Raw genomic sequence first — 24,099 nt, forward strand, 5'->3', positions numbered from 1 at the left:
ATTAATATAAGACTGTTATATGTGAGTCAATCGTGACAGTTAACATTACGGTTTATCTCATGGGGGATTTGAGTAGCGCTCACCGCGTGGCTGTGTGCACTACCTTTGCTGGTGGCCGTCGCCCTCCACATATCTGCTGCGGTCGGCGAGGCGTGCCGGTAGATGGCTTCTCAACCAAGCACTGGGCTCCATGGACGGTTTTTCGTGACTTCAAAAATCGGATCAAACAAGAAGACCCGAACAAAAGCTAAAGAGGAAAGCTCTCTCAACCAAATTTTTTTCCACAATATCTCTACAATTAGAAATATGTATACGATCTCAAAAAGCCCACCACTGTACACTAGTATTCGTCCTTACCACTGATGATCACATCGTTGATCTTCAAAATCATTCTCGTCAACTGCGTAGCCAACAACAACTGTTGCTTCTTGCCAATCAACGGATCGATGATGAAAAGCTCTTTCATGTCGGTTGTACCCTTGCCCAAGCAGTCGACACCCAAGTGCGACGACTTCTCAAGGACTTGCTTCGATTTAAGAGTCGAAAGAGTCTCAATTGGGTCCAAGCCAGAGTTTTCCGCAAGAATCATAGGAACCTGGTCCAAAGCAGCAGCAAAAGCTCTGAAGGCGTACTGGTCAATGCCCTTTTGTTTGTCTGCGGCCGCACTAACGGCAATCGAACTGGCCAACTCAGCGGCACCACCACCGTAGACGACCCTGTTGTCTCTGATCAAGTTACGAACAACGCAAATCGAGTCATGCAAGGCGCGAATGCCCTCGGCGACAATCATTTCGTTAGAGCCTCTGATGAAACAGGTGACAGCTTTGGTGTTCGAGCACTCCTCAACCACAAGCATGCGGTCTCTTGTCGTACCGAACTCAAGCTCTCTGATCACGCCAGCCTTTCCTAGCTTTTCGGCAGACAAGTCTTCAAATCTTGGGACAATGTTACCGTTGGTGGCGATGGCCAAGAGCTCCAACTCAGACCCGCCAATCCATCTGATGGCATTCAAGTTGTTGGACAATAATAAATGGTTGGCTTCATCGTCAAACCCCCACTGACAGGCGACAACATTGGCGCCGGAGTCCTTCACCTGCTGAATCATGTCTTGGAACTTCTTCTGTTCGTATTCTTGTAGGACTTTAAATTCCTCGACGGTCGAGATGTCCAACTTATGCTTTGTTTTTGGCTTTGGTGGCTCAAATGGGCAAGTCAAGATTGCAATCTTGCAGTCTCTTACCTCCTTGATCATTTGCGGGTGTGAAAATTCTTTATCTAAGAGAACACCCTTGATAAGAGTCGAGTCTTCGATTCCACCCCCCACTTTGCTCTCCATCTTGATCAATTCGAAGTCAACATCTTTACGCTCGAGATCGGCTACCGCCAATACAGAGTCGACAGCCATCTGGGCAAAATGGTTGTGCGCTTTTGATACAATTTTGGATCCCAAAGAGGTCTTTGCCGCTTTCAATAAGTTGGAGTCGGTAGACTCATGAGAAATGTTGATCTCATCCGCCACAGCATTCAACTCGTCAATAGCAATTTTGCACGCTTCATCGAAACCGTTGGCAATCTTGATGGGGTGAATGCCCTTTTCGATGAGTTCAAGCGCCTGGTCCAACAAGGCACTAGCCAAGACGACCACGCCCGTGGTGCCGTCTCCAATTTCGTCATCCTGAGATTTGGACAACTCAACCAATAGCTTGGCGATTTCGTTATCCAAGTCCATCTGCGACAAAATGGTGGCTCCGTCATTGGTGATGGTGATGTCTCCGTCCTGACTGACGAGAATTTTATCTAACCCACGAGGACCCAAAGACGTCTTGACAATCGAGGCCACAGCTCTGGCAGCCAAGATGTGAGATTTGGTGGCCTCGACACCGTGTTTCCGCTGTTTTTTGCCCTGGTCTCTGACGATGATGAAAGGTCTCCCCATCTCATCCTGCGCCATTATGGCATTTGACAAATCAGGCATAGCTTGGGCCATTTTGAGTGAGACTTGTCTGGGTACTAGGTATGGTGTCGTTTCCCGTACTCTCAAATTTTTCCGGGATTTTCTGTGCGCACTGATCCATACTCGTGGCGCGCGACTGTGCTGGCGTGTTCCATTCAAACGCCAAATTAGATGCTTTCCTGTTACGCTAAATTAGTGGAATTCAATGATTTTATGTGCGTTTCCAGAATTTGTCATTAATTGTACTCGTAAAGACTTATGGTTTTGGAAATAAACCAAGTTCCATGCTCCGAAAATCAGTTCATAAAGTTTTGCTTTAAAATGCAGGCAAAGAAAGTCGATAGGGTGTTGAATCAAAATACTTGCTGCATCTGCAAGTACATCTGTTAATTTTTGTCTTAGGTTGATGGATTGATATTTTTCTAAATGAGGTCTTCGGAGTATTTTTGTGCAAACAGATTTCAGGTTTTTGCAACCCATTTCGATTCTCCCAAATTGCGAATTCTGCGCTACTTCACTGGGTATTTGGAAAACCACAGCGTTAGGTACACAACGGACAATGATTGTTATCAAGTGATTAATTTTTATTTAGGTGGGGGTCATGCTTTTAGATTCGTACTTAAATGTATAAAACAAAAATCCACTGACTAGACAAATAATCTTTCGCGTTGAAAGTGTATACCCTGGTGTATATCCAGCTTCACTTCAAGCATCTATTTAGGGGTGAAAACGCTTAGTAAGTTTTCAGCAGCTGTCGACAAAATATAATAAAAATCGGGGGAAATAGAAAAAAGACGCTAATAGGTTTCTCAACAACTAGATTATTAATCTTTTTGTTTAATATTCTCCAAGCTTTAGAATATTTATGTTTACCATTTACTTTAGGTGTGTCTATGATTCTATTTTCTTCTCTTCAACCGGTTTACACGGTATTCGGGACCGTTGTTATAACGTTAATCTTTTTTTGAGTACATTATTCCAAGGCAGATGAACAAATTAGAACAGTGACGCAAGTATCAAGAATTTCATTATTAACCGGGAGTCACTGGGCGAGAAAATGGATGTGAAGCCCCGGCCTACACAATTATGCCCGAACCTCGGGCCATGTTATGCAAAGTTAGGACACAATAATGTTTTCGTTAGGTTCTTAAGGTTTTGATTTACATTCACTTATATCCAGGGGCCAACATAGATATGAGTAGCGATTCAAGACCGTCCGAAGCATGCCATCGAGGTCATCTCAGTGCGCCCAGGCATTTCTTTTTGCCTTCGCTGCGGACTGATGAAAAAAGATAAAGAGAGCGCATTAGGCCTTGGCAAAGAGAAAAAAGATCGAGGAAAAATTCAGTATATAGATTAACATCTTCCACGCACCAGCTGAAAATGAGTGAAATCGACGTGGACTCTGCAACCATCGACCAGTTGAGAGATGTTTTGTGTAACAAATCTGGAGACGTGGCCTTGGCCAACAGATTCAGAGCCTTGTTCAACTTGAAGTGTCTTGGTGCAGACTCTGAGGACGAAGAGACCGTCCACAAGGCCATCGACTACATTGCTGAATGTTTCGCCGACAGCTACGAATTATTGAAGCACGAGGTGGCCTATGTCTTGGGCCAAATACACAATGTGTATGCGAACAAGCATTTGAAGAATGTATTGGCAGACACCAATCAGCAGGTCATGGTCAGACACGAGGCTGCCGAGGCCATGGGAGCTATCGGTGACTCTGAGTGCTTGGAAATGTTGGAGGACTACTTCAAAAATGATCCATCGATTGAGATCAGACAAACATGTGAGTTGGCTATCGAGAGAATTAATTGGGAGAAGTCCGCGGCTGCGAAGACGGAAACCTTGGAGAAGTCTGCGTTCACTTCGATCGACCCTGCTCCTCCTATGGCCACCGACAAGGAATCGAAAGTAGACAAATTGCAAAAGATTTTGAACGACCAGGAAGTGCCTTTGTTTGAGAGATACCGGGCTATGTTCAGACTAAGGGATTTGGCCACGGACGAGGCCTGCCTTGCCTTGGCCACAGGTTTGGATGATCCATCTGCTTTGTTCAAGCATGAAATTGCTTATGTTTTTGGTCAGTTGTGTAATCCAGTGACCGTCCCCTCTTTGATCAAAATCTTGAAAGACGACAGAGAAGCCGGTATGGTGAGACACGAGGCAGCTGAAGCCTTGGGCTCTATTGCCACAGATGAGTGTTTGCCAGTCTTGAAGTCCTTCTTGAACGATGAGGAGGAAGTTGTGAGAGATAGCGCGATTGTTGCTTTGGACATGTACGAGTACGAAAATTCCAACGAGTTGGAATACGCCACGGTCAAGACTCAGTAAGGAAACTGAGAATAGTTGCGAACATATATGATAATGGAATTATTTGTAGCAAAACTGGCAATTTAATGTGGGTATGCGAGAAACGCGATTGAACGCTTGACAAGATTCGGTCGGGAATGGTAGGCTCCTCCAGTGGACCAGGGAATGATTCCCCTTACCAGCCCCACATTCTACGGGCAAATATGACCAAAGCATGCGATTTTTCTATAATACATAAGTGCAGAAGGGAGTCTCTAGTTATTGGTTCTGAAACGATAGCCACAGCTGGTACAGGTGTAGAAAACAGTGGCACCTTCATCGGCCGATCTCAATTGTAAGGTATGGTATTGCATCTCGTCGTTTCCACACTTAGGACATTTCTCCTTGATCGTGGCGCCCTCTTCTATTTCATCAGTTTTCAATGTAGTCTTCACCACAGATTGCTTCAATTTCAATGCCGATGGAAAAGCGTCCTCGGAGGACTCAGTGACAACCTTCAAGTCTGCGAACTGCAGACTCGCGTATGTTTTCTTGCACACCTGACAGTCCAATGTGGGCTTAGAGCTCACGGAATCGAGCAAGTTTCCACATCCCGTGCAGAAAATGAGCGATCCAACGGCTGACATAGCTTGGTTATGTGTGTGTATTTGCGAAGCTTGGATTGTGCCCGAAGACCTCTTTCCACTATCTGCCTAACTCGCGAAGAGATGGTGAGCTCATGGCCTGCGTGAAGATAAATGAGGAATGATTTTTTTTTCCACCCGACCCCCGGTTCTGCCGGCCCTCGGATCTAGCTCAGAACCATCTCATCGAATACTTTTTCTCGAAAGCACGTTGAGTGTTGCAAACGAAAATGAGACAAAAGCGTGCCAAGTCCTACAAGAAACAAATCAATCTATATTTACATGCATTTAAGTTCAGGGAGCCTTTCCAAACAATCATCGATGACGAAATAATACTCAATTGTGTGAAGGCATCGTTTAACTTGGTGAAGGGCCTTGATCGGACTATCCAGGCAGACACTAAGCCCATGATTACACAATGTTGCATGCAAGCTCTATACCAAAGCAACGACCAGATCGCCATAGATTTGGCCAAATCTTTTGAAAGAAGAAGATGCAACCACTCGATAAAGGAACCCAAGCCTCCGGCTGATTGCATAAGGTCCATTGTAGATGTCGATGGCAAGAATAAACACAGATATATCGTGGCCAGCCAGTCCACGAGCTTGAGGAGAAAACTCCGCGGTGTTCCTGGAGTGCCTCTTGTTTTCATGAATAGGTCCGTTATGGTGATGGAGCCGGCTTCTGATGCTACAAAGCGCGCCGCGGAGTTGTGTGAAAATGCTAAGTTGAAGGCTGGCTTGAACGACTCCAAGGTTGGATACATTGAGAAAGATAAACCTAAAGAGATTACGGAGGAAAAACCAACGCGGAAGAGGAAGGAACCAAGCGAGCCAAACCCCTTGAGTGTCAAAAAGAAGAAGGCTGATCGCAAAGAGGACACGCACCCAGATCAGCCAAAGAAAAAGAGAGCCAGACGACACAAGAGAGCGAGCGAGCAAAATGAGGATGCAATCGCTGAGAAAGCTGAAAGTGAAAAGGCTCCGGAAGCTAAGAGCTCAGGTGAAGACAACGAATAGTCATTGAGGTATAAAGCACGCGTTCTCAGAACATATTCGTAATTTTCTGAATAATTCGTAATTTTCTGAATATATAATAAATACGTGTCACGACCAATTAGCGTAAATAATGCTTCGAAGAGTGACTCAGCTGGCAGTTTCTTCCAAAACGGAAAACTTGTTATTCTTCCGTTGATCCGGTTCCGATGTTTCCAAACTTTTCACCACATTTCTTGAGTCTGTCTTCAAAACAAGTGTCACGCCGTCGTCAACCATGCACATCTTACAGTCAAACGCAATATACTTCTCTCTCAAAACGTTTTTGAACGACTTCAGGAGAGAGTATAGTTTGTCTTCTTTCTCCTTATCCATAGTCTTGAAATTATCGCAGGAGAATGCAAAAGTTGAGTCTTTAATCCAGTGAATCAGAGGGTTTTCAATTTCCGGATGTGATTGAAGAATTTGTTTCACATTGCTCTCCACATCATCCTTGGAAACACCAAAAAATACATCTCGAATCAAAATGGAATTGAAAAAGCTTTCCTCAATTTGGGTTTGCTGGAGATTCTCCAAAAACAATTTCTTTTTTTCTATCTCATCCTCTGCTGCAACCGTCTGTTTAAGCGTCAAAGGGGGAACAGCCGTAGAATCTGTGATGCAAATAAACACAGATTTCAAAGGCTCTTTATCCTGCGATTCAGAGTAGAGCTTGAATGCTTCTGCAATCTGATGAATAAACTTTCGCTGAGGAGTGTTCATGGGAGGGAGATGTAAAGATTTCTTTGCTTTTATTCCGGCGGCAACGTAGTCCTGGTAATCACTAATGAAATCCCTAATCTGGTTTTCATACTTTGAACACCAGTTTGTCTGGCGACGGTAAACCTTGACTGCATCCTCAGGATATGATGATGTTGCTGGTTTCACGCCCATATTAAATGCAACACGCAACTCTTCTTCACGCTTGGCGAAAGCACAGTCATCATCACACCCAATGAATGTCCCAATCTTACTTTCCGTAGTCACGGAGGCTCCGCAAGGAACTTTCTTTGAAATCCTGCCACAAAGACAGCTGTTTGAAACGAGATCGGCACACTTGGAAAGATCGCAAGGTTTTTTGCCCCAATCATGACATTTTGCCGTACACATATGCGGGCAACTGTTCTTGATCTTCCGGCAAAAAAATTGACAAGAAGCCGGAGATGCATGATTACCTTTCGTGCAATCCTTTGAACAAGGCCTGTTGCAAGGATGTCCACAATCTTTTTTAACTTTGCAGATCTTACCGCAAGAGACATTCTCGACGGAGCACAATACATTTGGGATGATCTTGGAGCCGCAGTTGCATGATTTTGGAACAGGCTTCGTACAATTTGGACACTGTTTATCATCGTCATGGCATTTATGAAGTTCTTGTTCATGACCACATGCTTTTGGACGTGAACACGGTTCTTGACAGTTGAGAATGGTTCCACATCTCACTGGTGCTGGAACGACAGTTTTACCACAATTGCAGACTAAGTCCTCGTTTGATGCTTCTAGACACACCCCACACTTCCCACTGTGACAGAGTGCTTCACATCGGTGTAATCCGCACAGTTTCATCTGATTACACGTCTTGGTACATATGTGCGGTGTTTCCATAGTGAACATTTGGTCGTCAAAGTTTGTTCTGATTCTGTTTCTGCTGAGTTTTTTCGTTTCACGCTCTCTTTTGAGTGCAACTTGTTCATACTCGCAGCATTTTTCCCTGTGCCAATGCCTTCTGCAACTGAGCATGGCAGTACATTTGCGATGACACTTTGGCACGAAACCCTGTTGAATAGCTTTACAAGGCACCAAGAAGGTACAATATCCGCACGAGCAGCTGGTTTCCAAGATGTTGAAGCATTCACATGGTCCCTCATGACATTTAGCTAGGCACTCACACCCACAATCAAGCGTTTTTCCACATTGACGGTCACATTCTGGCATTGGGTCAGTACATATTTTTCTGTGTAGGTCTTGAGTCGGCAGTTTTCCGCAATAGCAAGATTTCACGATGTCAGGCGAAAACTTGCAATGTTGCTCTTCTTTAGCAAGCGGCTGGCAACTGAGATCTTCAAAATGAACTTTACAGTCAAAATAGCGCACGGTGATATCGCCACAAGAAGTTGCGCCCAAAAAGGAGACCCCATCTCTTAGACAGGGCTTGGGTTCTAACTGAGAGCATTTTGTTGGTATGATATGACTCCCACAATAGCAGGGCACATCGACTATCTGTTCGCAAGGTCCACAAAATCCAGAGTGACAGTTTCCCTTTGAACATAAATGGTCCATTGCACAAACAGTAACGCCACATGGAGAATCACACTGCCATCCCTGCTCGTATGGAGTGGCCAAGCACGGAAGTTGCTGCAGATGCTTACCACAGTGGCATTTCATGACGGGGCCCAAAGCACCACATTGTGGATGTTCTCCTGGATGGCATACTGAAGAACATGAATGAACGCAATCGGTATACTTGGCATCGCAAGGATTTCCACATGAAAATGGTACTAAAGTGTCTGGCTTGGGGTTTTTTATGCGCCCACACCAACATGTGAACTTGTTCGGTAGCGTCGAATGCTCAAAATTACATGATGGACATCGCCATTCTCGGTTGCCGGTGGTGGAAGAGCCCCGTACTGCCCAATCTTTTATACACTCTAAGTCATACACCCGAAAACATTCCTGGCAACTCCAGATCTCGGATTGGCGGTCAATTTCACAAGTACAAACCAAACAGATGTATGTACCTTCATCAATCTCCTGGACGATAGTTGTCGCTATCGCTTCCGAATTCTCTTCATAATCGGACTCCGAGTCCGAGTTCGAACTGGAAGCTGTTTCTGAGTCATCATCAGAGTCCAGAACCTGTGGGACGAGGTTTGAAAATTCGCCGCCATCTCGTGAATTTAGGGAGATTTGTGAATCATGCTTGGCCTGATTGTCAGGGGATGCTTCAGAGGAATTTGCCACCATTACGGAAAAGAATCGTACTACGTGGGTTCAGAAAATTTATGCAGAATCGAGATTGACAGAAAGTGCGATATATTTGCTGCCTGATTTTTTATAATGTCATCAAGTAATATTTTTAGCCGGGAATTACAGTCACTATATAGAGTTGAAGGCATCAACTTGTACGTATCGTTTGAATCTTTAATATTGATTTCATTAAACATTATTCATTTCGTTACAATTATCATGTTGTTGAGATGAAGGCATCTCGCTGCACATTGATCATACAGATCAACCAATCCTCACACTTTTACGCTTAAAAAAGTTCATCACTTTACGAGCTGCACTCGCCTCTCTGCCATTAACAAAGGTGCTCGTGTTAGTGCTTGCAGTACTTGTCGAAGTTCGTTTTGTCAGCGATGCATTAACGGAGGTTGATGACTCCGCGACTTTCTGATCCTTTTGACCCGAAGAAAGAGACAAATTGGCTTCATTCGAAGGTTCAAGGACCTTTTTAGCGGATGAAGAGATGGTGTTGGATGATGCGTTTGAAGTGCTGTAAAAAGACAAGATGCTAAACCTGTTTTTCTTTTTGTTTCTCCTGACTTCTCTATTCTCTTTGTCACGATCTCTGCGTTGTATGACCTCTGATTTTCGACTTTCTTTTTGGGGAGCTTCCGAGTCTTCGATGCCTTTTTCGGACAAGTTCTCTCGTTTAGGACTAGATTCACACAATTTAAGTAGCTCCGCAATCGGCGATTCAGTAGAGCCAGGAACTCTTGACAGTTTAATTTCTGGATTCTCGTGAACCGAAGATACTGCCCCTGGTTTTTGAAGCTCCGATGCTTTGGACATTTCCCAATCCTGGACTGATACACGGACAGGACTGTGCAGCTCAGTAAGTTCCAAGGTATCCATTTTATCCTCGAGATAGCTCAAGACCAAATTTCGTTTGTTTTCTTGCGAATGGATGTCTGATGATAGCACACCATTCACATTTATAGGGGTCACAACCGAGTCTCTTCGTGTAGAATTCCGAGTTGGAATGGTAGACAGCGAACCTGGACTGCTATGTGTCTCGGAATCCACAGCTGAATCCACTTTATGCAAGCTTTTTGTGGGAGACGCTGATCGAAACTGAGGCGCTGATAAATTCATGGGAGGGCTCATCTTTATGTAGTCTAGGACTGCAGCAGAGTGGGTACTGACCAAACTGAGCGAACTGCTCATTGAACCTGGGTGATATGACGTTGGGCGAGGTCTTCTTTGACCATGTGGCAATCTTTCCACCATCGGCACAAAATTCTTTGCCACTCCGTTGACTGTTCTCTCAATCTCGGTCAGAGTAGGGCTTTCGGCAATTGTTGGAATGTTTCCGGTGAAAGTAGACACACGACTCAAATCGACACGAGGCGTGCTCACTGATTGATTCGATTCATTTTCAGTTGGTTTATCATGCTCTGAAACAATCGCCTTGAGAGCAAAGCTCGCGGAAGGATAAGATCCAGACATGGACGTGGACTTCGTGTGCCCACGCGGAAAGGAGGCTTTATCAGATCTGGTTGGTGAAGCTTCGTCGCTTCGTCCACTTTTACCATACGGAGCTTGTGCATTAGAGTTCGACCAGACAGAAGTGGATGAATCCAGTCTGATATCATTTGGCAACGCTACAACATTCGCAAACGAAGACAGTGTCGTCGGGTTTGCGTAAATGATGTTTGAGTTTGACGTGTAGGACCGACCGTGTGGAGTTTTTGCGGAATTATTAAGCATTAAGGCCGAGGAGCTCGTTGTCTCGTTGAACATCGAGTATCTCTTCTGCTTATTTGTGTCCACCAAACGGGAAGCGGCACGTCTCTCCTTGTCCTCGGTTATGATTCTGTCCCACTCCAGTTGTCTGATAGACAACAAGTTTGCATGAGGAGCTAGCCATGGATGACTCCGAATCTCGTCCATTGAAATTCTTTTGGCCGGATTTGGCACAATGATTTTTCTAAGCAAATCTCTCGCCAATGGGGAAATATACTCAGGAAATGTGAGTGGGTTGTTGCATATATAATTGTACAACTTGACGATGTCAGCACCGTCTTCGTTTTCGGCATCATCATCAAAAGGTAAATAACCTGCAAGCATGGCGTAAAGAATTACACCGATTGACCAAATATCCACCTTGCGTCCAGCGTACGGGGATTGAGTCAAGACCAATTCGGGGGCGGCGTAGCAAGGCGAGCCACAAGAAGTCTTCATGAGATCATTTTTGGATTTGTTATACGAGTTCACAAACCCGAAATCTGAGATGACGATGTTCTTGTGTTTGTCCAATAAAAGATTCTCTAGTTTCAAATCCCGGTGGATAAGACCCTTTGAATGCATATAGTCAACACCACTAACTAGCTGGGCAAAAAGCTTTTTAGCCACGTTTTCCTTGAGATACTTTTGTTTCAAAATGAAATCAAATAATTCACCCCCAGAAGCATATTCTAGGACAATGCCGATGTATTTCCCGCTCTTCAAGACCTCAACGAGATTCACAATGTTCGGGTGGTTAAGTAACCTCAAGGAGTTGATTTCACGATAGATTTTAATTTCAGATTCCAGATCCTTCACGATCGTGTCTCGTTTTATAAGTTTGATTGCCACCTGGCTTGGATGTTTGCCATCTTTGCGCCATCCTAGTTTAACTTTCCCAAACTCACCCTCGCCAAGAGTAGAACCAAGTATATAGGCTCCGAAACGGATCTCCCGGTGACTTTTTTTCGGTGTGGCGCTGCTCCTGGAAACAACAGATGACCGGTTATTGCCCGTCTGATCTCCGAGATCTGATACAGAGGTGTCAGCGTTTTGGTGATCGAAGTATGATCTACTGGCAATGCTAGTGGCAGTCGACATGTGAGCTACGTTCGGAAGGTATGAACACGTGACGATGACTTAGGGATTATGTTTCGAGTAAGTAAAAGGGCCGGAATGTGTGCAATGGTCAAAATGGGAACTTGGGGGAATGTGGCGTGTGCGAGGTAAGGGATGAATCTTGATGTGTTTTTGTGGTTTCCTAAAGGCGTGGAACAAAGAAAACCCGATGACAGCTCGCAAAAAAAAGTACTATGGAATCGTAATTTCGCGATTCAAAAAAGCGTAGCTAAGATTTCGTGGAGCTCAATTGAGAATAACAACCTGTGTGAGAACAAATTTTGAGACGAAACAAATAAAGGGTTTGCAGCTGCGTGGGGGTGCAACGATACTGAATGTCTCAGGGATGCTCTACCATATGCTGGTGGTGAAGGAGAAGATTTTGAAATAATTGTAGAAGAGGAGAATAGCGACGTTCAAGTATGGTCACGAGGAGTGCAGTTGCGGATGATGTTTTTCTATTTTTTTTTTCTTGTTTTTGTTGTCTTTTCAAAAAGATGATGTGATACTGTTCATTCCTTCTTTTGATGGAAGCCACATTGCAGCGCCAAATGTTTGTTATTCTTGCCGCTAAAATTGGCAAGACTAATATAGCCACCGCACGTGCCTGCAGGACAAAGGCGCCAAGCAAGGCAAAATCCGGCTCAAACGTACACAAAGGACAGTCGCATTCCTAGCGCTAAATATTTGTTTACATTAAACCAGGCAACGCTCAGGGGAAGGCTGCTCAAAGCAAAATAAGCTCCCAGCCGCGTCTCTAAATGCAGACTATTCCCTTTTAAGACTATGTCAATTTTTTTTTGGATCTGATAGAAAGGCGTGCGGAAACAACACACATGCGCACACCTGATATTCATAAGTACTTCTAGGCGCATCAGTGTCAAAAAGGTCACACTTAAAACTGAGCTAATTATGTAGACTACAAACAGGAACTTTGTTGACTTTACCACACCTTACTGGCGGAAGCCTTTCGCACCCAGATCTCGCGCAAAGTTTGCCTGGTGATGTGGACAATCTGAGGCCATCGAAAAAGAGGAGCGAACAGACAAAAGAAAAGCATGCATCTTGATTGATATGGGAAACTGAGTTTCATTGACCGATGAGACCCACCACAAAAATCTAACGGAGTAAAATCCTGACATGCTCTTGTATCGCAATCTTTCAGGAATACATTCGCTCGATAGTTCGGTCATGGTTTTCAACATTGTCATTCTCGGACTAACTGGCACAGAAAGAGAAGCTCCAGAGATTAGTCTATCGTGTAATTTATCACAATATTTGCAGCATATCAAAGTTTATCGTAACGTCATGCGTCAGAATGTGTCAATCGATGTGATTCGCCTTTTTTGCACTTCCTGTACTGTACGAGAGTTTCCCAGTGGTGTGCTGAGGGTTCTGGGGCCCTCATGCCCTGTTATCGCACGAGGACTTCAGAGAAATCTCTGTTAGACCATTAAATCCAGCACTCTACCGGATCCATTTTTTCCAAAATAAGTGGGACGGAAGCTCTTATCAGTCAAATGGGGCTGGATTTTCAAGCAGGAGGAATATTAAAGCGTAACAAGATTGCAGTTCGTGGGTACCTCAGAGCTACTGCACGCGCGGCGCGCAACGCGTCTTGTACTTGAATTCGGAATTGAGAAAACAGTTATCCAGATCAACGCTCTATCCATCTTCAACAATGGCTCGCAGAGTGAAGCCCAAGGCAGCGCTCGACGCACCAATTATCCCATCACTAGGGAAATCAATTCCCACGAAGGAGCTAATTGCTCGCTTGCTGAAAATTGCAGACGAGCTTTCAGCGGTAGATCAGGAACTGGCGGTGCTTGAAGACTATAAAGATCTCGCCAGAAACCTCGCCAATCCCAAATTGATTAAACACGCAAACGTTGGAGTCAAGGCTTTCACTGCATGTGCTATTGCTGACATTATTCGGTTGTATGCGCCTGATGCGCCGTTCACCGAGGAAGAACTTTCGGATATTTTTAGGGCGTTCTTTGCTCAGTTCTCACACTTGTGGGATGAGGACAACCCTTACTTCTTACAGCAGTCATATATCTTGAAGCGTCTTGTAGAAGTTCGGACAGTTGTTTTGATTGGAGACTTGCCAGATTCACAGGAGCTTGTGTCCTTGTTATTTAATACCATGTACAAGCTCACCACAAAAGACTTCCCTTCCAGGTTAGAACCGCTCGCCTCAGAAATGCTTGCAGAAACCATCTCTGAAATAGACTACATTCCTCAGGGTGTAGTCTCTTTGATTGTTAAACATCTTACAGTTGCTACAGATTGTCAACTTATGAGCAGGTCCTCAAATATTTCGAATACCGCATTCATCTTTTCGTTGGCTATATGTGAAGCAAATTCAGATAAAATGGCTCGCCTGGTGGCCCATCTTTTTTCTGAAATGCTCGATGAAAGCGCCAAATCAAGCGAAAAAGACCGGCATGCCCCATTTGAGGCCTTGGAGAAAATACATCTCTCCTCAGTGCACATATGGGCTCATGTCCCAGACCTTCTTGCATCTGTGATGGGCCTCATTAGTGATGAACTAAACTCAGACGATGAAGGTATAAGGATGCTCGCCACTAAAACCATCGGCAGTATGTTATCATCTTCTTCGTTGTCAAAAAACGGCAATTCAGCTGTGACTTTTGTTAGTTATCATAGAGACACGTGGACAAACTGGTTGAAGAAATCTTCTGACACGTCTCCTTCGGTGAGAGCTGTTTGGATAGAACAAGCCCCCGTCATTCTCTCTCTTGAAACCACATCGGAAATAAACTCCGAGTTGAGTCTTGGTTTTTCAAAGTGCTTGACTGACTCTAGTGAAAAGGTAAGATTTAGCGCTTGCTGTTCTCTTGAGTCTCTTTCTTTCTCCGTGATCATGAAAAAAGTCTGCAATGAATCCATTTTGAAGACCCTATTTCAACTCATTCGAGAGAAGCACGTTCAAACGAGAAACACAGCCATCAACGTATTGGCTCACTTGTACAATGATTGCATGGTATCACTAGCTAATAATGAAGTCGTTGATTTAGGGTCTTCGAACTCTGAAGACCATGAAAATGTGATACATTGCGTTGTGAATGGTGTACCAAATAATCTTCTCCAGCTCAACTACATCAACGATAAGTCGATTACAACAGCAGTTGATATATGTCTTTTCGAAAAATTACTTCCCTTTGATGATTCTGCAGAAATAAGGGTATTCCGCTTATGCCAATTTCTTAAAGAGTTGAGAGAAAAAGGCAGTCTAGCTTTCAGAGCCATCACAAAGCGTCAGCAAAAAAACGCTGAAGTGCTCCTGAAGTTTCTAGATTTAGCAGAAGAGTACATTTGCAATTCATCAATGGAAATTGAAAACAAGGAAAATGAATCCAATGAAAAGATATTAATCAAGGTCGAAAAAGTTATTAAGTGGTTGGAATCTCAGGTCCCTGAAGGCCTCAATTCTTACGAAAGCTTGAACACATTTTTCAGGCTTAAAAACCCAAGATTCGTTAATTTATTGAGAAATTGCATAGACATGGATCTGGATTACAAAACAGTTAAAAACTCGGCGAAAGAGCTTCTCACAAAATTGAGTGATGTGAAAAACATAAAGTATGGAAAAGGAAAACCCCACTCTACAACCGCGGAAATGGTTTCAAACATGAAAATATTACTATACCGCTCCTCCGTGATATTTTACAACAAGTCCAATATCGGCGAATTAATTAAGGTCTCGCAAGAGAGCGGGTCTGACAATTATAAGGCTGCAAATGAGCTCATGTCTATGATAACGACAGATTGTCCAAATGTTTGCAAAAATCACGTCACCGCTTTAGTCAAAATGGTAGAGTCAGATGACATAAAGGATATTCCAGTGCGCCTCTTGCAATCACTATACCATGTGTTGCGAAAACTACCTGAGAGATTCCCAGAGGAAGAATCCTTCTATAAACGAATGCATGTACTTGCAACTAATGGGTGTTACCTACAGGCGAAATATTGTGTGAAAATTATTGGGTGTTCCCCATCAAAAGAAGCACGTGTCTTCAAAATATTGGGAAGCATCATGCCTTTGAGCCCGAAAGACCAAAACTTTAAAGCGCATCTCTCTATTGTGGCTGAAGTATATCTAGTTGACCCACTCTCCCTAACATCTTTTTCCTCCGGCATCAACACCGTCATCATTGAAGAGATTCTCAAGAAGAACAGATTGCAGTCTCTGGAATTGGATTCAATAGCTAAGTTGAAGTGGATTGACAATGAAAATTTATTCAAACACGAGATGCTTATCGAGAAACTCATAGCCGTTCGTCTTATCGCCAACAAATTGAGACACATTGCCTCGAGTGATTCAACGGATAAGGCTACGTTGAACGCAGCAGAAAAGCCCATCAATCTCCTTGCAAATATCATTTTTAATAATGGTGAACTTGTAAAGCTTTCAACGGATGTGAATACAATCGCTACTCCTTACTGTTATCGACTGAAACTCAAACTTTATCTGGGGTTAATGCTTTTGAAACTTGCAAAGCTTCCACGGTTGAACTCCTTGATCAGTCTTGATGTCATCAAAAAAATGACGCGCCTTCTTCTTGATGAAGAAATGTCTGTTCGTGAGATATTCCTTAGGTCTTTGAGAAAGAAACTACAGGAGAAAGCCATTTCGGAAAGGTTTTTACATCTCGTATTTTTCATGGGACATGAGCCTGATCCGAATTTGCGAAGCTACATCAGCACTTGGATAGTTTCACAGCATCAACGTGTGAATACTAAACAGGAGATGCTGTATGAGCGAACTTCTGTGAGACTCATCCATGCTTTAGCACACGATGATCGGTTCGACAAACTAATGTGCGACGAGAGCAAAGCCTTGACAGAAAGACAACTAGATGCATATATATATGCACTGGGAATTGCTTCCATGTTTATTGGCACAATTGCGAATGAGTCCAACATAAATTTACTCTACTATCTTGCAAGCCGGGTGAAGCAGTATCGAGATAACTCGATAGAGTCTTCATTCTATGGAATGGAGGATCTACCAAATGAGGTTTTGAATTTGTATCGGGTTGCTGAATTATTTCAATTGATGTTGAAAGAATTGGCTGATTCCAAATCTTGGAATTTACAAACCTGGCCTGGAAAGATCAATTTACCATCAGATTTGTTTCTGCCTATGGAAGACTACCAACAGGCACACGACTTCATTTCTCGTGTCTACATTCCTGATCTGATACAAATAGAATTACGGGAAAGCTTTTCAAACAAAACTCTAAGTACGGGGAAAAAAAGATCTCACTCTACTAACAAGCCTCAAAACGTGAAGCGAGGAAAAGGATCAGCCCGATCAAAAATGTCGACCCCGGTGCGATCAAGATCTCACCAAAACATCAGAAATGTTTCGACAGCTGTCTCAAAGCCTGCTGTGATCAGGAGGAGTACGAGGACATCTTCGAAAGTGTTTTATGGAGAGTCTGACGACAACGCGGGGGTGGATGAACAGACGAATGAGAGTTCTGATGAGTTCGAATCTGAATGATTAGTTAATTTCTTTTAATCAGCTATTAAGGTAAACTATGGCTCCATTTCCTTTAATGTGTTGAAATTATTTTTCGTGAATAGGTCTTCTCCAAGAATCTGTAAACGCGTTGCGGCAGGAAAGGACCTACTTACCCCTAAAGGGACCCAGTCGGTAATGGAAACTGTCAACAACTTTTGTGCTTGCTTGCCGAATGTTTTGAAGAACTTTTCCCCTGCAGCCTCCCACCAATTACACACGGCAACAAAATGGACATCACCAAGTAGCTCTGGTTTTGTATTGAGCAAGCGCGCCAAAAACATCCATTCAGCCTTCATGTTAAACAATAGAAGACTCGTTGTTTGGTTAACCCAACCTATCACTGCCCACACAGATAGAATCCCACCCATGCGCTCTTCATATTTCACTTCAGACTCCCATTTGCCATCGCTCCTACGCCAGCCCATGCGTACTCTTCCTTCCTCAGTGTCTATTGTGCCTGTGTATCCTATCACTAAGCAACATTTCTTAACAAACCGAGCAGATAAGTAAAATTCTAGACCATTAAGATTGCAAAGCAAATTATAAGCCAATCGACCAAGAGGCAATGCAGCGGCTGGCTTGACGGTGACTTCTGTTTCTGCTTGTGAGACAATTGCTTTCAGCACAAAGTTGAGAATCCATTTATATGCTAGCGGCTGTGAAGCAAGGGGCTGTATTAAACTTGTGATCTCTTTAGATACTAGGTCAAGTTGCCTAAGCGAATTTGAAAGCTGCCCGAGCTTCGTGTTGACTTTTCTCTTGATAGCACCAATATATTTTTTCAACTCTTTGTCTTTATCAACTTCCCCAACAATGTTTGTTTTTATATCCTCGATATCTTTTCTGTATTTGAGGAGTGCTTTCTCGATATCAGCAGGGTTTGCGAAAGCAGACGCTTTCTTTGCTGCGGCTTCCTTCTCCGCCCTGGCCTTCAACAATTCTTCTTTCTTTCGTTCTAGTTTTTCGTTTTCTTCTTTTTCTTTTTTAAGTTTATGCTCTTCAGCGAGCCGTTTTTCGTCAGCTAATCTTTTTTCTTCAGCCAATTTCTTCTGATGATCGCGTCGTTTCCTTTCTTCTTCTTCTTCTTCACGTCGTTTGCGATCGGCTTCTTCTTTGATTTTCCTTTGTTTTTCTATTTCCAAATTCATCAAGCGTTTCTTCTCCTCCTCTCGGAGTCGTATTTGCTCATCAATGATTTTCTGTACATCTAATTGCAGTGCTTGGATCTTCTGATTGAATTCGTTATCTATGTATGACAATTTCGAATTAACTGCTATTTTAGATTCATTGATGAATATCTCCCACTTCTGAAACTTCTCATCAATACGGCTTGAGAGATTTCGAATGTGTAATGTGTCTAACTGTATTAGAGACTCATTCAAGATTTGGGATGCGGACTGGGTAGAGGTCATATCAGAGAATGAACTGGATGGTGAAGGCGAGGTAGTCTTTTCAGGGACACTTAGATGCGGTCTCGGTAGAGCAGCCACATCGTGGTCGGCAGGAATTCCAAACCTCATACCCTCGTCGGATCGGATTGGGGTATGGAGTGAGAGCACTAGCGATGTTTATTTCAATAAATCTCCTGGTGCACGGATTTATAAAAGAAATACCCCCGCCGTTGCAAACTATGCAAGGAAGTTAAAATAAACAGAAAAGAAGAGTTCCCAAACAATATTTTATGAGCCGGAGTACACTTTGTATCATAAATCTACTTCTTATTCTCTTTCTTTACTGAAGGTGAGTCATTGAGCCAACGGTTGCACTGCGAAAATGCATCAGAGAACACACTAATCTTCTTTTCAACTGCACACCAAGTAGATTTGAATTTCCTTGTTATCCCACGATCTTTTACCTTTTTTCGAAAAAAGTATATTTTCACCGTGATTTTTGTTGTCTCTTCCCATTTTGCAGATGCCCCCCACCGCTAAGGAAGGCGGCATCCTACATCGGCAAGTGGTTCTTTGCGCGCTAGTATGGGCACCTTTTTTACACGCAGTTCATCAAAATTTTTACTGTAGAAGAAACCTTGAACTCAAAACGCCATGAACAAGCAGTGGGTCCGTCTCTTCTCCAGCACTGGGGCCAAGACAAAGAAGTACTCAACTGTTGAACCGGTCCATCATTTGGTAAAAGTCAGGAAAGCTGCTTTGTCTCCAAGATACCAGCCTTTGTTGATTCCCAAAGATGACATCGAATCAACCGGTTTCAAACCTACGGAGATCGATCAAGACAGACTTGGAGAGCACTACAAGAACACTTTGCAGAGTGACTTAATGTTGCATTTTTTTGATCATGCCAACGAGACTATCGTCGGTGCCAAAAAAAGAGATTGGGGCACTGACTCTCCATACGGATTGTATCGTTCATGGAAGAAACCAAGCGGAACACCTCGGCCTACGAGAGACATCAAGCCCATCACTTACAAAAACGTTCCTGAACTAACGGGAATCGCGATCAACTTGTATTCAAAGGAGGCCTTGGAACACGCGTGGCTCAACATCTCCTCCAAATTGCAGATTGCCCAAATTACCAACGTCAAGCCCAAACAGGCTTACAATAAAGCAAATGTTTTGCAATGGAAGGTTAGAGAGGGTAGACAATGTGGATGTAAGGTTGAGTTGACTGGCAGAGACATGCATCAATTTTTCTCTACTTTAACCGAAATGGTGTTGCCCAGAATTAGATATTACAAAGGTATCAGCAATTCCTCAGGAGATAAGGGTGGCAACATTACATTCGGCTTGGATCCCGAACATGTGAAGTACTTCCCTGAAATCGAAAACTTCCAGGAGTTGTTTCCAAACCTTTTCGGCTTTCACATCACATTCAAGACGTCTGCAAGAACAGACGAGGCAGCTCGTACGTTGTTGAGCTCCATGGGGATTCCATTTTACACTCGTCCACGTAACCTGTAAATAGTTATGATCAAGCGTTTCTGCTTCATTTATCAAACATCTCGTACACGGTACGAAGTGTAGAGTTCAACACCAGAGATATCGACATCAAGCTCTTCTCTAATGCAATCACATTATTACATATGGATTAGATAGCCACAATGATTCAGTACAATGTTAGATTAGTTTGTTGTACTTTTCATTGAATCATTTTGTCTGGCCGAACTGAATCTTTCCTATTTTTTTTTAAGCTTTTGCAGGTGGCATCTGAAAAGCAAAGGATTTAGGCTTAAATCATGGATCTACCAAAATCAGAGGCCGCTTCTGCGGAACACACACCATATTTTAACAATGTGGGTGCCTAGGCGTGTGATATTCCAGGTCCTGTGTTCACTTCATCGCGCTTTCCCCAGATTCCCGCTTAAAATTTGAAACTCATGTCCCTTATCTCCGTCGTCCACGAATTTGCAGTTTTGTATTCTTCGAGGGTTTATCAAAGAGACAAAAAATGGAGTGACGGCCGCCTACGATACTATGAGCTCAACAATAAGCTAGAAGTCTTAAGTGAAGATATGTTATTGGTCGGGAGTGATTTTTATCCGCACCAAGCACGAAAACCGATTGAGAGTGGAGTCTTTTCGGATGGAAGTGAATACACCTTACCTAATGGAAAGCTAATTTTAGAATTCAATGACTATCTTGGAAGCTTTGAGCGTGACTTATCGAACGTTTTTGCAAAGAAAGATACAGCAGTCAAATTGGAGGATGCAGCGATGAAAGACTGCAATAATTCATTAAAAACGAGAGTAAAAGTGGAAAGAAATAGCATGACGCCTCTGATGATTGCACCAATTATAAACGAGCTTTCTGACTCGATTTCACATCCTAGCCCAAAGTTGCAGCCATCCAGACGTCCCCTTGGGAGACCGATTGGATTGAGGAGAAGGACAGGAAAAGCCGCAGAGCAGTTTCGAAGTAATAAAGTAATTGGAACGCATACTAGTAAAGGTCTTGACAGCTTGGAAACTTCTTCTATCAAAGTAGGTCTGAGAATACCGCCGGGCTCGAACAAACTCAGCAAGCGCCTCAAAAACCAAACTGGCTTGAATCTGGCGACAAAAGAGAAAGCTATAAAGGGAGAACGTTTGAAAGCAGATGATCTGATAACAAATCGCGATTCCACAAAGGTTGAAGATGATGAACTTCATGATGTTTTAAGTCTCACACAAAAGTATGGAACCTATTGAAGAGAAACAGTGTCTATATTCTCAGAGAAATCTCAAACTTCAAAAGGAGCTGTGCAATAGTTGATTGGGTAGTGGAGTCATCGAAATTATCATAGCAATAATAAAAGAACTTATTATAAATGTTTCGAAGTGAAACTTTCCAATCCTAGTTTGTGCAAGTGAAGGCAAAACTATTCGGCGACTGTGAAACCATGTTGCGATCTAACTTGTAGCCGTATCCTGGCAGGGTGGTGCTGCTTTTTGCGGTAAAGCATGACAAGCACTATGGCATAAGAACAGAAAGAATCCTTCCTTAATATTGTGCATGTGTGGGGCTATCGAAATTAGACATACACAGAATAATACTTAGCTGTTTTTTAATTTTGTCAAGCTTTCAAGCTCTACTAAAAAGTTGTTGATTATACGTTCTGGTAAGTGCCTGGCAGACAAGAAGTATAGAGCGCATCTCGAAAATGACGTTTATTGAATACCTTCATAGCGTAATTTTCCAGAGTTGTAAACGTTACAGATACTAAAAATAATAGTTGCCTATACTTTATTCTTTAATTGCCAAGACTTTTGAGGTGCAAAGACACCGTTGGAGAATGACCAAGTATATTTCAATGAGTATTCAATAGAATATTCGTGAAAATTTGAAAAAAGCTTCAAGGAGAGAAACGCAATGTTGCTCCTCCACAATAACCACAATCATGTTCGCAAATTGTTTTGAATTCCGGAGGCCATCGCCTGGAAATAGAATGATTGATTAGCCAGATTCGCGCTTTCTGCCAACGTGGGGCCCTCCTAATCATGGACATATGCGCACGTGCGCACAGTAGTGGAACAAAATTTTGAGACGTGCGGCTTTCGAAAGAATAAGGCGGCATTGTTAATATTAGGCCGGGGCTCCGCCCAAAAAGGTCATTAATTCTGCATTTCCAAATCCCAGATTTAACAACACGTTTCACGCTTCTTATGCTATTTGGACCTTTGACCAAACCGTTAGACTTGTCTTTTCTGCTGCATTAATTTTCCCAGAGCTCAATAAAAACTAAAGCCAGTTGGAAAGACGTTCACTTGCTGGTCACCTGATCAACCTCACGGTCTCAAGCACCTCATCCACACACTGCGGTGACAAGTCAGTCAAAAGTTAATTTCACACCACCGAAAATCACTGATTTGGACCAGAGCAACCAAGGACTCAAAATTCCTTGACCACGAACGACCTACTCAAGGCCAGAAATCCGGCAGGTCATCGCTCTCTGCCTCTCGAAAATTTCGTGAACGGAACGTCAATAAAATTCTGTTGGTGAATCCTACTAGATGCCGTTCTCCCATTAACCATGAGCTTGATAATATCACCACATACTTGCTCGATGTCGCCCGCCACTCGACAAAATAGCCCGGTGCAGTCAGGTCATGGGTCCCCAAGGCTAAAGCCTCCAGCAAATCAAAAACATGATCTGGATGCTACAATGACAAGCCAGCAAAGACAAGAGCGCTCTGAAAATTCTCCAGTTATCGAATATGAAGGCCCACCTGTAAAATCACAAGATTTTATTGATCCTTTCCTTTCACAGTACATCAAGCCCACCAGCGATCTTAACCATGAGATATACTTCAGATCGCTCAACAAGCAAGTTTGTATTAAGAGTTTTGACTACTATCAAAAATATCTTAACCACGACAAAGGTACTCCTAACAGAATTACTTCGTTGAAACATGATACTACATTGGCGCAAAAGCCAAAATCGCCATTGCGACAAGAAGTTTCCCCAAAGCTTGAATCGAGGATTGAACAAAAGCCAGATACCCTAGATCAACGGATACCACAACGAAGAAGACAACCTGGTATCGAATCAGGTATCCAGCCAGACTTGAAGAAAACTCAGCATGAACTCATTTCCGAGACTCTTCTGGTACACTTCGAGGAGTGTCCTACCACCGACTTGATTAATTTGATGGCTCGTATGATCCTGTCACTTATCAGTCTAAATGATCGCAGTGTGCCCGCATCTATTTCCAGTCCGCCTGCTTTCAAGTCTCCAGTCGTGGGCTCTGAGCAAAAGAATAAGTTGCTTACGCGATACCACTCGCGTACTCCACCAGCAATATCTATTCACACATATATCAGCAGACTCGCCAAATTTAACAACCTCACGCCGGCAACTTTGCTCACAACGATATATTACATTGATCTACTATCACACAACTTCCAGCCATACTTCACACTCAATTCCTGGACTGTCCATCGGTTTCTATTGGTAGCCACGATGCTTGCACAAAAGTCATTAGAGGACTTTTTCTATACCAATGATCACTATGCACGAGTTGGCGGTGTGGCCTTGACTGAGTTGAATTTTTTAGAGCTTGATTTCTTGAACAGAGTCGATTGGAAAGTCGTTCCTGCAAAGCAAATACTGTCAACACAAACTTCTATCAAACATTCGAAGGAAGTGCTCGATTTATACTACTGGCAGTTGGTTAATCTTATGGGAAAAAACATAACAGAAATGGACAGGGTAACTTACTTCCTATCACGAGGGTCTGACGATTAGATGGCGTTGTTTTTGACGACCATCTTTACTGGAATGGAATATGACTATAATTGTCGTGGTTCCATTATTCTTTAGTTTCATACTGCTGTG

The 24,099-nt window shown here is 43.2% G+C and overlaps 12 protein-coding genes across 12 annotated transcripts; 6 read left to right on the top strand and 6 right to left on the bottom strand.

Moving 5' to 3' along the window:
• Positions 1–340: 340 nt before the first annotated feature.
• Positions 341–1,975, bottom strand: CCT5 (chaperonin-containing T-complex subunit; the record flags this gene model as incomplete). Its single annotated transcript, XM_018858174.1, has 1 exon — positions 341–1,975. One exon carries the CDS (start codon positions 1,973–1,975, stop codon positions 341–343), a length of 1,635 nt encoding a protein of 544 aa, XP_018709553.1.
• A 1,362-nt stretch (positions 1,976–3,337) lies between these two features.
• On the top strand, positions 3,338–4,291 carry METBIDRAFT_13778 (deoxyhypusine monooxygenase; the record flags this gene model as incomplete). Its single annotated transcript, XM_018854426.1, has 1 exon — positions 3,338–4,291. The coding sequence occupies one exon, from the start codon at positions 3,338–3,340 to the stop codon at positions 4,289–4,291; it is 954 nt and encodes a 317-aa protein (XP_018709554.1).
• Positions 4,292–4,524: 233 nt separating this feature from the next.
• RPA12 (DNA-directed RNA polymerase I core subunit) lies at positions 4,525–4,896 on the bottom strand (the record flags this gene model as incomplete). The annotated part of the gene is made up of 1 exon (XM_018858182.1): positions 4,525–4,896. The coding sequence occupies one exon, from the start codon at positions 4,894–4,896 to the stop codon at positions 4,525–4,527; it is 372 nt and encodes a 123-aa protein (XP_018709555.1).
• A 142-nt stretch (positions 4,897–5,038) lies between these two features.
• METBIDRAFT_33642 (rRNA-binding ribosome biosynthesis protein) lies at positions 5,039–6,015 on the top strand. The gene has a single exon (XM_018856361.1). It carries the CDS (start codon positions 5,124–5,126, stop codon positions 5,910–5,912), a length of 789 nt encoding a protein of 262 aa, XP_018709556.1. The 5' UTR covers positions 5,039–5,123; the 3' UTR covers positions 5,913–6,015.
• Positions 6,016–6,038: 23 nt separating this feature from the next.
• Positions 6,039–8,207, bottom strand: METBIDRAFT_75076 (uncharacterized protein; the record flags this gene model as incomplete). Its single annotated transcript, XM_018858427.1, has 1 exon — positions 6,039–8,207. The coding sequence occupies one exon, from the start codon at positions 8,205–8,207 to the stop codon at positions 6,039–6,041; it is 2,169 nt and encodes a 722-aa protein (XP_018709557.1).
• An 81-nt stretch (positions 8,208–8,288) lies between these two features.
• Positions 8,289–8,891, bottom strand: METBIDRAFT_47169 (uncharacterized protein; the record flags this gene model as incomplete). The annotated part of the gene is made up of 1 exon (XM_018858132.1): positions 8,289–8,891. A coding segment is annotated over one exon (603 nt), but the record flags the coding sequence as incomplete, so codon positions are not given.
• Positions 8,892–9,005: 114 nt separating this feature from the next.
• Positions 9,006–12,215, bottom strand: METBIDRAFT_33644 (protein kinase). The gene has a single exon (XM_018856362.1). The coding sequence runs from the start codon at positions 11,754–11,756 to the stop codon at positions 9,159–9,161; it is 2,598 nt and encodes an 865-aa protein (XP_018709559.1). The 5' UTR covers positions 11,757–12,215; the 3' UTR covers positions 9,006–9,158.
• A 1,240-nt stretch (positions 12,216–13,455) lies between these two features.
• Positions 13,456–17,307, top strand: PDS5 (Pds5p; the record flags this gene model as incomplete). Its single annotated transcript, XM_018858142.1, has 1 exon — positions 13,456–17,307. One exon carries the CDS (start codon positions 13,456–13,458, stop codon positions 17,305–17,307), a length of 3,852 nt encoding a protein of 1,283 aa, XP_018709560.1.
• GLE1 (nucleoporin) lies at positions 17,018–18,937 on the bottom strand. The gene has a single exon (XM_018856363.1). It carries the CDS (start codon positions 18,846–18,848, stop codon positions 17,343–17,345), a length of 1,506 nt encoding a protein of 501 aa, XP_018709561.1. The 5' UTR covers positions 18,849–18,937; the 3' UTR covers positions 17,018–17,342.
• A 141-nt stretch (positions 18,938–19,078) lies between these two features.
• On the top strand, positions 19,079–20,388 carry METBIDRAFT_33648 (mitochondrial 54S ribosomal protein uL5m). Its single transcript, XM_018856364.1, has one exon. It carries the CDS (start codon positions 19,374–19,376, stop codon positions 20,244–20,246), a length of 873 nt encoding a protein of 290 aa, XP_018709562.1. The 5' UTR covers positions 19,079–19,373; the 3' UTR covers positions 20,247–20,388.
• Positions 20,389–20,662: 274 nt separating this feature from the next.
• METBIDRAFT_22843 (uncharacterized protein) lies at positions 20,663–20,968 on the top strand (the record flags this gene model as incomplete). Its single annotated transcript, XM_018855206.1, has 1 exon — positions 20,663–20,968. A coding segment is annotated over one exon (306 nt), but the record flags the coding sequence as incomplete, so codon positions are not given.
• A 1,528-nt stretch (positions 20,969–22,496) lies between these two features.
• Positions 22,497–24,076, top strand: METBIDRAFT_33650 (uncharacterized protein). The gene has a single exon (XM_018856365.1). It carries the CDS (start codon positions 22,828–22,830, stop codon positions 24,007–24,009), a length of 1,182 nt encoding a protein of 393 aa, XP_018709564.1. The 5' UTR covers positions 22,497–22,827; the 3' UTR covers positions 24,010–24,076.
• Positions 24,077–24,099: the final 23 nt, after the last annotated feature.

The sequence above is a fragment of the Metschnikowia bicuspidata genome (assembly GCF_001664035.1).
Source record: "Metschnikowia bicuspidata var. bicuspidata NRRL YB-4993 chromosome Unknown METBIscaffold_8, whole genome shotgun sequence".
Classification (NCBI taxonomy): Eukaryota; Fungi; Ascomycota; class Pichiomycetes; order Serinales; family Metschnikowiaceae; genus Metschnikowia; species Metschnikowia bicuspidata.

Excerpts from the sequence above, each read along its gene's own strand:
- METBIDRAFT_33650 (XM_018856365.1), top strand. The coding sequence starts at position 22,828 with ATGTCGCCCGCCACTCGACAAAATAGCCCGGTGCAGTCAGGTCATGGG.
- METBIDRAFT_33642 (XM_018856361.1), top strand. The coding sequence starts at position 5,124 with ATGAGACAAAAGCGTGCCAAGTCCTACAAGAAACAAATCAATCTATAT.
- METBIDRAFT_33644 (XM_018856362.1), bottom strand. The coding sequence starts at position 11,756 with ATGTCGACTGCCACTAGCATTGCCAGTAGATCATACTTCGATCACCAA.
- GLE1 (XM_018856363.1), bottom strand. The coding sequence starts at position 18,848 with ATGAGGTTTGGAATTCCTGCCGACCACGATGTGGCTGCTCTACCGAGA.
- METBIDRAFT_33648 (XM_018856364.1), top strand. The coding sequence starts at position 19,374 with ATGAACAAGCAGTGGGTCCGTCTCTTCTCCAGCACTGGGGCCAAGACA.